This window comes from Dryobates pubescens, chromosome 3 (assembly GCF_014839835.1).
Source record: "Dryobates pubescens isolate bDryPub1 chromosome 3, bDryPub1.pri, whole genome shotgun sequence".
In the NCBI taxonomy this organism is placed as follows: Eukaryota; Metazoa; Chordata; class Aves; order Piciformes; family Picidae; genus Dryobates; species Dryobates pubescens.
Window position 1 is genome coordinate 44,983,369 of NC_071614.1, and position 14,973 is coordinate 44,998,341.

Here is a 14,973-nt window from a genome sequence, read left to right on the forward strand (position 1 = left end):
GGTGTCAACCCAAGATTATCTCTTGCAGTATAACACCAACTAACCACATGTATGGCTTGTGGCACCTGCTGAGTCATGTCCAGGTACACACAAGGGCACACTGTGGCAGCTGCTACATTCCCTGACACAAGCCAGGGCACAACAATGTCTGTTTTTCCCTGGCTAGGAAGTGGCACGATTCAGACCATGCCATGCTTTTCAAGGATCATCACAACAGCAGAGGTACCACCTCATATGCCACTACCTGCACCCCTCAGCAAAAAGTCAAGCTTAGGTTTGCAAAAGCTTCAAGACTGAGATTCAAACTTTCTTGGCTTGTGCAGCTAAAGCAAAAGCTTATATAAAGCAGCCAACAAACTGCTCACTAATATTTCAGAAGTATCAGAGAGTTTAAGACAAGCTGAAGGCAGCAAACTCCCTGATCCCAAATGTCCCAAGTTTAAAGAAACCTTTAAGCCACGCATGTACTTTACAGCTAACCCTTATCATCTTATAAGGTCAAACCAAAACCTTGGCACTGAAGCCACCTCTAACAGACAACAAAACCAAAGCTGTATTTTTTACCACCAGAAACACTTAATGCAATACAGAGGGTGTGATTTCAACTGCACTTGCCTTTGAAAGCAATGAAAAATGTATCAACTCCAGCAGATCTATTTATCTGGCCACACATTCAAACCATTGCCAGTACACCAAACCCTCCTAGACTGAAAATCCAAGAACATTAAATAAAACAATCATTCTGAAGTCCAAAAATCAAAGTGCACAAAAGTCAGGAAATTCCCAAATTAAGTTATCTAGCACAACTATAACTCAGTCTTATTGTACCACTTGACTTATAAATTGTTATAGATTTATGTTGTAAAACGCAGCCAGGCATTAGTGGGAATTTTTGCTAAGAAACATCCTGGATTGTGTGTTTCAAACCTCGCTTTTAACTTTGCATTAATTTGTTTGCACTTGGTGGTATAATGGTTCAGAGTTTCCTCCCACCATAACCAGGGCCAGAAATAATCCACAAAAGCTGCCAAAGGAGAGGATAGCACCAAGGTGTGCCACAAGACATGGCTTCACAAACCAATTCAAGGTATTCGAGCTCCATCGTGTGGAACATGCCTGCACATGCAACAGACATAAAATTAGATTCCCCATGAATCTTTTGGAAAAGAGAAAAATGTATCCATCCCCAAGCACACTGTAAAACTGGAGAAATCTGCTGTCACAGAGACTGCTGCCGGAGTTGTGCTGCAGCCCATCACAGTGCACACGACAGCAATGCAGCTTTTTAATGAGGTCTGAGACCAGCTCCCATGGCCAGGCAGAAATTAGATTTGCTTCACACTAGCATTTGTTACATTGGTTATGGATATGCTGAGAGCTGAATACCTCAGCCATACACAGGATAATGATACTTTTTAAAGTACTATTTAGGGTTTTTTAGGTTTACACACTAATGAGATCCCCTCTCGGTCTTCTCTTCTCAAAACTAAATAGCCCCAGAGATCTCAGTCTCTCTTCATAAGGGAGATGTTCAAGTCCCCTAATAATCCAACTCATTTATGGCCCATTTTTTGAAGCTTTTTAGACTGCATCTACACTGGCAATGTCTTTGTGCAACATGTAGCCCAGAGGGGCCCTTATCTCACTGGTTCCCTGGGACGCTCTCAAAGACATATCTTCAAAGCAAGTATTTTTCCCAGACAAGCAAAAGCCCCTGAATTTCTAGAAGCACTTCTGTAACAGGAAAAATGTTGTCATGGCAATATATATAGTTATAGTCACAGAATATATAGAGACATATATAGATAGATGGAGCTTTCAAGTTTGTATTTGTTACTCCTCTTACATACTGTTTCACAGAGAGAGAAAACCTGCACACCAAAATAGGCAAACAGTGAAAAATCAAACTAAAAATAAACCTGATTACTCTGAGCAGCAACTCAAATCCATCCTGACCGCAGCACCAGGAAGAAGAAACCAATCCTGGCTTCACAACCAATAGGCACAGTATCACTTTGTTAATCTCAGACCCCCTGCCGGGGGGGCTTGCACGGTGTACCTCTAGCAGTAGCTGTCTCTCCATCAGTGTGAGCCATGCACTGCATAGCAGTCGCTCCAACGCAGACTGGCATGCTGATTCTCTGCCCCAAGACTGAGGTCGACAGGTCCATTACCGATACATCCCTGAGCACCCAAGGGTACAGCTTCCATCTGACACAAAGAAAAGTAAAGAGAATAAAAAGCCTGCATTGTCAGGGTTATTTACAGTTCTTCATGGCCAAGAGCAGAATTTTTTTTTCTGCTGTCAGGAGAAAGCTGGAGGAGAAGCAGCTCCATAAGTCACTGGGGAAGCTGGAGTAGAACTTCACTATACAACCAAAAACTGCAGCAAGACTCACAAAAAGCACAAGCTCACAAGGGAGCAGGCAATGAGGGATTGAAATATGTGTACAGTGAAAGCAGCAAATAGTCTTTGAATGTTATTGGCTGGTCCTATTTGAAAGCAGTATAAGACTTCCAAAAGAGTTAGGTCCATGCCAACCCTCAGTCTCCCTGAAAGCCTTGGGGCAGAACTGGATGAGAGAGGGCATGCAGGAACATAATTCATCAGCCCCCTTGGTTATTCCTTCTATAGATTAGGCAGCAAAAAATCATGGGATTTTTGTATAAAACCAGGCTGGCCAGTATGCTTAGTTCTCTCTGTCCCTGTGCTAAGGGTTTATGCAGCAAAACTACACAGAAATGAGTTGCCGTATGGGATGAGGGTGAGCAGACCTGCTGCCCTGCCTCTCTTCAGCATCGGGTGGGTGACAGAGACTGAATAATCACTTTACTCAGAGAGGTCTCATCCCCAGCAGTCACTGGCTGCCGTGTAACTGTCCCTGGGACTACAGCTGCCAGGTAAAGACTAAATACAGCCACAGTAATTTGGTGCAGAAAAGACCAAGTAGCACAACTGCTTTCTCAATAGGGCAAGTTATGGTCTAGCCCTTGAATGACATGGCCCCGAATTTGCTCAAATGCTTCCTATCTTGCTCTACCCTTGACATGTAAGCCAGAAACCACATGAGCCCAGAACTAGGCTTATTCCTCTGCTGGGGTCTTCAGTTTAAGTGCAAGTGGAACCTGATTCCAAAACAGAGCAAACCAAAACATACTTCATCTAAAATGACAATGTATTGCAGTGCAGATGGACAGCACATGCTTGCACACGGGAACTGATCTTTTCCACCCCATAATAGAACAGGATCACTAGCCCTCTTATGATGGGGTCTTCTAGATGACACTACAGTATCCAAACCTTTATTAGGGTGTCATTTCTGGGGACATCTGTGAAATGGGACAGGTTTTGATCATTCAGGTGATGTTGCAGAGCAGCCACTCTTGCTGTAAGCCACAAGAAGGGGTACAATGTTAGGGGCTGCCTCAGTGTGCCCTGAGCAGGGCCAAAGGCTCTGCAAGAATAGGGCTTGTATTAACCTCTCACTAAGGCATTCTTCCCTCTGGAAGGACTCTGATGGCTAGTGAATTGTAATGACAGAAAGTAATAAAAACTTAAGCTCTAGTACTGCTGGTCCTGCTCAGCACTAGAATGCCAGAGACTGGTCATGTTATTATCAGCATGCAGACAGCAACCAGAGCCTATGACTATGCTCCAACAGCAGGTAGTGTTCAGTCTGAGCTTGCATATCAAGCTGACTGGTTAGAAGAAAACAAAAACCAAAACCAACCAACCACCAAAAAAACACAACAACAAAGCAACGAGACATAATGCACAATGTCTTCACTTTAGAAAGATCAAGATACATTTCTGTAAGAAGCCTGGGACAAAGCCAGGACAACACAAGAATTTCTGAAGCCCTAGAGCAGAGGGCAGTGCCAGCTCTCCAGGAAGCGCTCCCCAGGGAGCAGAATGATACGATGTTTGGAAGGAGACACATAGCTGTGGGAATCAGCTGTACTATTCAATGCCAAAATACACACTGCAAGTATGACTCCTCAGAGTTGTTTCCATGTTATTGTATCAGTTTGTTATTTTTCAGGGGATGGTAGAACAAAGAAAACACTACTTTTTCCTCAGTCTTTCTTCCTCATCCTCATTTTGAAGGCTCTCCCAGATAAGAGCCTCCTTTTCCCAGCAAATAAAACCAAGTATCCTTTATATAGTCACTGGGTTCCTTTATGCATTCTTTTTACTGTGCAGGGAGCAGAAATGGAACAAAATATTATTTTCTATTTTGCTAGACTTCAAAGGTGTAATGGGTTGGGGCAGGTCCCCTCCCCACCACAGGCAGAAATAACGACTCAGACAAACGGATTGCAAAAGTGATGAAAGTTTAAATAGAAAGCAGTGAATGTTACAGAAAACCCAAAGCGCAGTGACAAAGAAAGATCCCATCCCCACCTGAGGGTGCATCCAAAACCCCCAGGGCTCCTTCTGCCCCCTCCCTCTGCTGGGCTAGTCTCAGCTGGCCAGGCCTGAGACTGCCCATCCCCCTGTGGCCTTGGGCCCAATCAGGCCCATGGCCGGGAGATCTCTCCCCCAGTTACCAAGTCTCGGAGAGGGAAGGAAAGAGGAAGTGCCAGACTCCGCACTGGATCTTATAGTGGTGCAAAGAATTATGGTAGGAAATACACAATTTCCTGTGTCCATCCCTCTGGGCTGGACTTCTGGACACAGGAAGTGAACCCACCAGGGGGGCACCCAGCTCAAACTGCAACAAAAGGCAATGTGTCCCTAAAAATATGGAAAAAAAATATATTCTCAAATGGAAGAAAATGGGCAAGCACAAGTTATCATGAAGGAATGTCAATAGAAAGCAGCTTAGCATGGGCCATAATACCTGTACTCTGTCTCTAAAACCTAAGAAAGCACCAAATTCCATGCTTTCAATAGTCTAAACTAAATCTCAAGAGGAAAGGGGTTTATTTGTTTTGTTCTGGTTCTTTTCTTTGTGTCATTCTTCTGTACAAAACCACAGCTGATCACAGAATTCCACTAAGTTCAGGAAAAGCTGTACTTTTTACAGACTGTTCTTCCCAGCCAGCCTGCATTCACATCTGGTTTCAGTTTCATCCTTGTAACCTTGGTTCGGGGCACCTGTAAAGCTCAGTCTAGCACCTCAGAAGTATTTTAAGCATTCAGCCTTTAATTCTAAATTGTAAAGCAGTCATGGCAGCATCAGCTGGACAATATTGCTGGTGCCTGAAATTACCCCCACCTAGACACTGTGCATAGACATTCAAGGATGTAGGCAGAGCTCCATTACCTACTGGTACATCAATGCCTCTTTCTCTATCTTCTCATTCACTCTGTTCTATTTGTGTTATACAGTGCAGTTTCTTCTTTGTGATATGGATCCAGCCTGACTTTCCAGTTAATGATGTATTCTGTGGAATTCTGATTGCTCTTCATCACAACATATGAAAGACACTGTCACTCATTTGAGACTAAATTTCACTCTAGATTTAAAATTTAACCCACCTTTTTATTCTCAAAGTCCTTCATCCTCCCCAGCCTTACAGTAGCTACACTGCAAGTTAACAACATATCCTGGCCTTGTAAGTAAAAGCATTAATTAACAAGTGAAACTTAATTACTTAAGAAGTTGTCCTTAGCTGCAGCAAGCAAAACCCAGAAGCACTATTTCCCACCAACCAGAGGTGTGCGTTAGGCTGCCACATACTCCATGCTTCCTCCAAGTCTGAGTAAAAAGTTTTCCTGGATCTTTTGTAAAAACCTTGCACAGTTTTTTCAGTCACCTTCTGCTTATCACCCACATTTTTTCCAGCCCAGTCTACACCTCACATGCTGCAATCTGCAATTGCAAGCAAGTGCATCTTTTCTCCTATCTGGAAGCAAGGAGAAGCTGCAGCAGGACAGGCAGCAAGTACTTCTGATTTAGGCAAGTTCAGCTAAATGGGGTTTTGAAAGAAGGATGGAAAGGACTGAGAGGGAGATGAGTGTGTGTGTATAAATATATATATTTTTTTTTTCTCTCCATGATCAAAAATTCAGAGCATAAATTATCTTGCAGTTGGAAAGCTCATTTTCAACTGTGAAAAAGGCTGACGTTTTTAAACTGCAACATATTCTGAAGCAGCTCTTCTTGCTTCCCTTCTAAGTCCATGCTAAATAATCTCTTCATGCTGCATAGCAAGCAGAGTTCTTGGTCAAGGACACACTCTTCAAAGTCCCTATTCCAGTTCCAAACCACTGTGCTGCCTTAATCTTTCCTACAGCTCCACTTCCCATCACAAGGGGTAGGCGCTACTGCTGTGGAAGGCCAAGCAACAGCTGCAATCACTTGAGAAAGACTGACTGTTTTCTCCAGAGGTGTCTTGTCATCCACAGAGACCCTTTTTGCAGCACTCTGCAAACCTGAGGTAAAAGGCATGACAAAAAGTTTTCTATTCCAAGCATTCCCTTCCTTTACTTCCCCCTTGCAACTTTGCATGCTCACTTGACCCTCCCATCCCCCATCACATTCTCAGCCTTGCTTTTTCAACCAGTATTTTAATCATGTGCCCAGTCAGTTTAACAGCCTTCACACATGTTTGCAGAAAACAGGCATTGATGCAGTTGCTGATAAGCCAGCAGCTGCTGCTCCTCATGCACACCAACAAAATGCATCTCCCCCAAAGGCCGCTGAGCAGTCAGTTGCAGAAGGTGTCATGGCAGATTAGCAGAAACATGTTCCTGAACACACAGACATCCCCCTTCACTGACATGCCAAGAGGGGAGATTTCAGATTGATTTCTTGAATGCCATTCAAGCTAAAGACATCCTGACCTTGTTATAAAAATCTGCTCACTATTTGGGTGTCTCAGTTTCTTGACAGCTTGAGAGAGAATTTAACTGCCAGACAGCCTGTCACAGGAAGGACACATGGTGTTTCGGGGGACAGAGCAAACGCAAGGTGAATGCAGTCAGGCACCACAGGGAGTAACGTATGCTCTGACATCCTGAAATCATCTTCTCTGGCATTAATGCCTTGCTCATATCAGTACCATCTCCACATCATTTGAAACCATGAATAAAAATTAATTATCTGGCTTTAGCAGGAACTGACTGACTTTGAAATGCAAGCTCTGGTTCTTCCCTCAGGCCCAGAAGAGCTGAAAGCTAAAGGAGAGTTACTGTACCTAGTGTGAACCTCATCTTAAACAATTTATATTCTTGTATCCAAATCCAGGTCTAAAAAAAAAAGCTCCTGTGTTGTCAAAAGGCCAGGACATTCAATTTGCAATCAAATGGATATGGGTTGGGCTGCTCCAAAAATTGCACGGGCCATTCCAAAGGTATTCCAGCATCTATTTGAACTACCATTAATTTGCTAGATCAGTCCTTAATAAAAACCTACTTATTTCTCTGTAAATGCAACCATTTGGTTGCCAAAACTTAAAGAACTCACAGACAAACCCAACAAGGATTTTTCTCTAGATAGAATCAAACCCAGACGTCTCACTCATCCAAGTAATCTTATACCACAAAAGGCTAACAATTCATGCTTGAGAGTTGGTTTTGTACTTTCTATTTTCAATTAAACATTTATACACATATCTATAAATATATAAACTGTAAGCATTTTTAACCAGGCTGAATCCTGCAACTGAGCTTCTGACAGTTGACATCAACAGGAATACTCTGGTCACGAGAAATGAAGCTGAACGTACTTGTTTTTGTCACAAAGTCATTTGACTTTGAGACTTGGGGGTGCAAAGTCTGTCTTACTTGTTTGCCCACATGTTGTGCTCAGGGGCAGCAAGAAAACCCAGCAGCATGCTTGGAGACACACAATGAGCATGTGAGATTACAAGCGAGAAGCAATCCCATGTCCTGAATGGTTAGGCCATGCTTGTTCCAACAGCAAAGACAAAAAGACTTTCCAAATTGCTTGTGTCAAACAGTTGTTACAAAACCAAAACCCTGGGAAGAGTTTATACCAGGTTTCTACCTCTCCTAAATGTGTTATCAGCAAGCCACTGCAAATGTGGTCTCAGGAACTGTTAATGGCAGTATACCCTGTGCTCAGAAAACAGAAACAGAAACACATACGTCCCTCAGCAGCATCAAGTGTGGACCACTGCAGCTATCAAGATAGAGCTCATGGAGTCTTCTGCTCAACATGCTTCCACAACACTTCAGCAGCCCATTAAAGGGGCTCACCTTTGCAGGGCTGGAGGTCCATCTGGCTGCAGGCAGCAAGGGCACACTGCTTGCTGGAAGTATTTCAGCTTGTAAACAGGTACAGGAAGGTACCAGAAATGTTGAGAATGATGTAACTTTCATTTTTAATGCTACATAAGGGCTATTTTTAACTCTGACAACTTTTACTATCATCTCCCTCTTGTAACGGCCAGGTAAAAGAAGCAAATTTCTCCCTGAACTGTGAATCACTGTATCTGTGCTCCAGCCCTCCATCCTTTCCACTTCATACAGGTAAAGCTGGTAAGCCTCAGCAGACAACTTCAGCTGTGACATCTGTTCTTGAAGGAAGAGTTGCTCCAGTGCTGTTATGACCAGACAGGAGGGGACCACATCTTACCAGAAGAGCTGGTTTCAGGCTCTGACCTCAGCTCCCATGCTGATCTACTGGGTGATCATCAGCACTTTTCTGTGCTTTGGTGGACACCAAGAAAGAGGCACACAGTGATAAAAAGGTAACAAGCAAAGCTTTGGCTTCAACATTTTTGTCCCGTGGTCTCTCTCTTTGACTGTCAATAAGTTCTGTTGTTTATTTCATAAGGTCTGTTTTCAAGTCTTTTAGATTTTATTAACTGCCTTTTTGGAAGATGCTTAAGTAGTCAAAAGCTACTGTGGAAATTAGATTCTGTTTTCTTTAAGACAAATATACAAAGAGAGGGGGGAGCAAAGACAGAAACACAGCTTCCATCCCCTTCAGACCTTTGCTGCTGAGTAGTAGGAACCCATCAAAGGTCTTTTTGACACACCCCTATCTGAGAAATTTCATAGACTTTTTGGTGTCTCAGGCTGTTCAAGGCACTGCTGATTAATATCTTCTTCAGTTCCAGGCTGCCTGTAACCTCTGCAGTTCTGAACACCTAAAACTGGAAACTCTTATTGAAAATATCATGGAAAACACCAGGAAAGAGGAGATGATCCTGAACCCCACAGGTGACCAGCCCAAGGGAAGGAAGTAAGCTTATCAGAGGAATCTGTCCCTGAGGTAGGAAACAGCTTCACAGCAGAGCTGCTCATATCACGACACATACAGTTCTGCTAACATCAAAACAACAAGTAGACATACCCAGCATTCTGCTAGCCTGTCTCTGGGCAGATCAGATCCTATTTGTTTCATCATGATTAGCTGTAGCTGTGGGTAGTAAAAAGTTCACTATTTCCACAGTTTATTGCCTCTGAGTGTCCTTTCCTTAACATCCCATTTTGGTTCTATGCAGGCAAATAACATCATAGCACCTGGAAACTTAAAAAATAGAATTAGGCAAGCACTACTACATCCCCTCCTTCACCTATTTACTCCTTGGAGCCAGAGTAGTCCTTTGGCTTGTGTCTGGGCAGCCCCAAGCACAAGAGGATTTCCAGTCTACAGTGGGGCCTTCTGGTTAGTTTTCTTCTTCTCCTGACATTCTAAAGTTATTCAACATGTCCCTAAAACTACAGGTCCTGAGCTGATTTCTGCCATCTCTACATAAATCCCCCCTGTGTTTCCTATAGCCTTAGGAGTTGTGTGGAATTTCCAGCTGAATTGCTCATATCTTGTGGAAAGGCAGCTGGAGGAGTACCCAGGATTGCTGCTCTAAAGCAGAAAAACAAATTGAGGGGAGAGAAAGACTAAAGATAAATTAGAAAAATCTTGGTTTGGTTTGCTAGAATCAAAGGGATTTAAGACAAAGCCTTTAGAGATTAGCAGACAAGTGCGAGGGGTAGGAGGGGTGGGGAGAAGGGCAGATACATGTCTGCACCAACACAACACCACAACAGCTGTGTAAGCAGTTCAACTGGGCTCGGCAGAGCTGAGGCAATCAGCTTCCAGCTGCCTTTTTCCCTCTGCAGCACTTGGGTTGGTGCTCTGAAGGCAGAGCAGTGGGAATTCAGAGTATGGGAAACTGACTTGATGCTATTTTTGATGCTCTTCCACAAAATATAACAGCAAATGCTGACTGATGTTGGCATTGTGCTTCTGAGACAAAGGGTGACCTGAATCCAGACTCTGACAGCAATTCAAGGGGCCAGTCTATGTCAAAACTGGATTATAACAGCTCCCATCATTTCCTGGTGAAGTGCTGGCCTGCTGAAACCCCACCAAGGCACAGCTTGGCCACCCAGGACTGAGCCCTGACTTCCATGTGTCCTAGTTCTGGAAGGAGCCAATTCCTTTCTGCTAGGCTATGAAGCTACAATCTAGCAATGCTGCATTTACCAGAAAAGGCTGCATAACTCATTCATTTTAGGAGGAACAAGCAAGAGGCTAAACTGACTCAGGACATAAAAAGTATAACCCCATCACAAGGATACCTTGATAGCATAATAGTCCATAATGAAGAAATCACAGTTTCATCATAACATGCTAAGGATCAGAAGGGACCTCCAGAGACTGAGTTCAACTGCTATGCAAAGCAGGACCACTCAGGGCAGGTCACACAGGCACGTGTCCAGGCAGGTTTAGATCTCTAAAGAAGGAGACTCCACAACCTCTCTGGGCAGTCTATTCCAGTGCTCTGTCACCCCCAGAGTAAAAAAGTTTTTTCTTATGCTGAGATGGAATTTCCTGTGACTGGATTTATGTGCATTGCCCTTCACCCTATTACTGAGTACCACTGAAAAGAGACTGACTCTATCCTCCTGACAGCCAACCTTCAGATATTTGTAGACATTGATTAGATACCCTCTCAGCCTTCTCTTTGCCAGACCAAACCACCCCAGGTCTCTGTCTTTCCTTATGAGACATGCTCCAGTCACTTATCCTTGCTCTCTGTTGAACTCTCTCCAGGAGTTCCCCATCCCTCCTGAACCAGGACGCCCAGAACTGTACACAATGTACCAGATGTGGTCTAGGTAGGGCTGAGTAGAGGGGGAGAAGAACTTCCCTCTACCTGCAGGACACATTCCTCTTAATGCAGATGAATATACTACTGGCTTTTTTGGCCACCAGGGCACCTTGCTCTCCCATGGATAACTTCTCAACTAGGATTCCAAGGTCCTTCTCTGTGGAGCTACTCTCCATCAGGTCAGCCCATAACCAGAAATGGTGCATGGTGTTATTCCTCCCCAGGTGCAGGACTCTACACTTATCCTTGTTGAGCTATTTATCAGCTGATGAAATACTGGAGCTGAAGGACTCTACACAGAATTAATGTTAAAAAAAGCAGCAAAATGTGGGTAAAGTTAAAAGCATGCTAATGGATTTTTTGGGACTGCTTTTTGACAGAAAATGTTAGGTGGAGGAGTGCAAAGGGAGAGAGAACTGTTCTGAAAAAGAATTGACAGTCTTTTTGAGAACAGCCAAAAACGTTGCAGAAAAACTAACTTTTGTTCAGAGACCAAAAAAACCCCAAAACTAATATTGCACCACATCTGCCAATAAAGCACAATTTACACCCCCTACCTCCCACTCCAGCCTTAAATCATCCTCCTACCTGGAAAATGCTGCTACATTATCTGCTAAAGTTTTCTGGTCATCTGCTCCGGATCGGTAATAATCATACACTGATTTGGGGAGAAATTTTTTAGCATACTCTTCAAAATCAGCAATGCAAACTGGTTTGCCAGACATGTTTGCAGATCTCACAAAGTTAGTTTATTCCCTCTCCTTTAAATCCTTTTTTTAAGCTCTATAATTTTTGTCTGTAAATCATTAATTTGAAACCTCAGCAGGATTCAACTTAGCTACATAATGAAAAAAACCCACCCCAACCTCTTGTGTCATGCTGGACCTCAGCACTGTGTTTTATTTCATGTGGTAACATAACAGAATAAAACATGACAAAGACCAATGGAAATAAAGCAAGGGAAGAAATATGTAGGTGCAGCACACATGACTTAAACCTGCAACGACAGAAACATACAGTCTTTCATGCATGCCATTATAATCCAAAATACCCAAGAGACTGAAACCAGAGAGATACTGGTTTATTGTGATTTAGGTGACTTACAAAAGTAGGTCCCAGCCTGGACACTTAGGACACCTAACACAAGCAAGTTTCCCATTATTTCATTATAGCTGCCAAACAGAGAGGGACCTGGGGGTGCTGATTGACACCTGCCTAAACATGAGCCAGCAGTGTGCCCAGGTGGCCAAGAGGGCCAATGGCATCCTGGCCTCTATTAGGAATAGTGTGGCCAGCAGGAGCAGGGAGGTCATTGTGCCCCTGGACTCTGCATTGGTTAGGCCACACCTTGAGTACTGTGTCCAGTTCTGGGCCCCTCAGTTTAGGAAGGACATCGAGACGCTTGAACGTGTCCAGAGAAGGGCAACAAGGCTGGGGAGAGGCCTTGAGCACAAGCCCTAAGAGGAGAGGCTGAGGGAGCTGGGATTGTTTAGCCTGGAGAAGAGAAGGATCAGAGGTGACCTCACTGCCCTCTACAACTACCTGAAAGGTGGTTGTAGACAGGAGGGGGTTGGTCTCTTCTCCCAGGCAACCAGCACCAGAACAAGGGGACACAGTCTCAAGCTGTGCCAGGGGAGGTTTAGACTCAAAATGAGGAGAAAGTTCTTCACTGAGCGAGTCATTCGTCATTGGAATGGGCTGCCCAGGGAGGTGGTGGAGTCGCTGTCCCTGGAGGTGTTCAAGGGGAGATTGGACGTGGCACTTGGTGCCATGGTCTAGTTGTGAGGTCTGTTGGAACAGGTTGGACTTGATGATCCTTGGGGTCTCTTCCAACCTTAGTTACTGTGATACTGTGATTTCCAATTACCTGGATACTGAGTCAAGTTGCAGGGACCCATCAAGCACCCAACATCTTCAGGCAAATGGCTCCAGATTTTAAGGTAACTCCACCCTAACACCTAGAGAGCTCTGGTTCTTATTACTTTTGGGGAGAAGGAAGATATCAATACCTTAATCAGACACAAGCCCCCAAAGCACAGCACAAGACATGGCAGGCTTTGCATCATGCTCTGGAGCAGAGCAACATACACTGTGTTCATCACACCTCTCTGGTGCAAGCAAAGCCCAGAGCCCGTGTTTTACTCACCGGTCATTATTTGTGATGCTCCAAGAAGAATACAGCTGTCTCACTCCCTCCAATAATCTAGGGCATCAAGTGACTTGATTTTTTTGTTATTATTATTATTCTTCAGCAAGCCTGAAGAATTCAGATAATATCAACTTATCTCTGAGATACACCTCTGAGAAAACCACAGCCGTTCTCCATGCTGCTGGTTTATAAATAGCAACTAGGAACACATATGCTGCAAAAAGTGAGAAAAATGCTTAAGATTCAGAGAAGATTGTAAAAAATCTTTGGAGAGATATCTCAGAACTGAAGCAGGAAGGACGGTGCCAGCTACAAGCTCAGTCTCAGGAATCATTCAAAGCGAACAATGGCACTCAGATTTGCAGCCAGATGCTTTCTCAGATGAGGGCATCACAGATGAAGTTGTACAGGGTGTGGAGAGGGTCATTTTTCTAGCTGGTCAGAATATTTATGGGAGAAAGCACTGGAAATGAATATCAATACAGACAAAAATTACACCATAAGGCATTTATCACACATCAGTGTCAGACAATTTAAATACAACCTGGCTCAACATTGACATTTCTCTGTGCTCCCAGTACAGAACTGGTGACATGTCTGCTTTCCTTTAGGTGAAGTTCACTAAAACCAGGTGTTCCTCCCAGGGTGTGAGACAATAAGCATTGCACCATAGCTAAACATTTTAGTGCACATAGCTGAATTCAACAGCTTTTAATGTTGGAAAGTTGCACAAAAATTACTCAATGTAATGATACTATTTCACCACTAGTCTCCACTTTTATTGTGTCTATATTCACTTAAAAAAAAAACAACTAAGTTCTTCAAGACACTTACCCACCTTGATAATTCTCTCTCCACTTATATGCTCATTTGCCACATTCACACAATATATTGGTGATTTACTTTACTGATCATTCTTTGCCACAAGCAGAAGTTCCTCTTCCTTCCCCTATCACAAATTTGCTCATGTGCCACCCATTGCAGATGCCCCCAAGATGTGCCAACCAAACACCAAAGCCCAGCTGGCATCACTGAATTCTGGCTGCTGCCCAGTCAACACACGCTGGAATTCTCCACAGACCTCAGGAGTCCACCAGGAGCTGGAGACTCTTCTAGTTCCACGCAGCATGCCTCCTTCCCTACTCTGGCTCATTTACGAGCCAGGGTGCAGTGGAAGGTGCCAGTATCAGCACAAAGCAAGCAAAACAGGAAGTTAAACCTGCTGACAGATTAAAACTTGGCCTCTTACAGTATAATCCCTAGGAGAGCACAGCCACCATCTCTCCACCAACATATAGACTGTCTCTGACACAGCTCCTGTCCAAGTAATTAGCTCATTTTAATGTATCTCTGGATGAGGGGCTGCTGCTGGCCACTGAGACAGCAGCTGTCTGAACTTTAACCTCAAAGACCAGCATACGATCTTACAGCAAAGAGTTTGCCCAAGCAGCCATGGCAAACCTCACTGCTAAGTCAATGTGTGATTCAACTGAAACACCTGACACTCAATTAGGGTAGTGTTAACATCTTCCCCCATATCTACTGCTTCTCATTTGTTCCTTTCACAGGTCACCAGAGAATTACCAGTGGAGAATGCTATCACATAACTGGAGCTCAGTTGTACCAGACTCTGCAAAGGAAGCTTTGCACTGTATTTCACGCATGTAAATGCAGACTGCAGAAGAACACCCCCCATCCCTGCAACGGCTGTTAAACACACAGATACAACTTCTGGCTTCAAAAGTGCTCCAATCAAAACCCAGAAAAGTATTCTGAGAAATATCACAATA

General features: G+C 43.8%; 1 protein-coding gene across 1 annotated transcript in view; it reads right to left on the minus strand.

Annotated features, from left to right (window-relative positions):
• The window catches only part of HAO1 (hydroxyacid oxidase 1), a 32,895-nt gene extending 21,136 nt beyond the window's left edge, over nt 1-11,759 (minus strand). Inside the window, exons 1-2 of the mRNA XM_009906882.2 lie at nt 11,623-11,759; nt 2,060-2,211 (exon numbers count right to left, since the gene is read on the minus strand). Coding sequence (XP_009905184.1) covers nt 2,060-2,211; nt 11,623-11,759 — 289 coding nt within the window. The remainder of the gene's footprint in view (nt 1-2,059; nt 2,212-11,622) is intronic.
• Between the last annotated feature and the right edge of the window lie 3,214 nt (nt 11,760-14,973).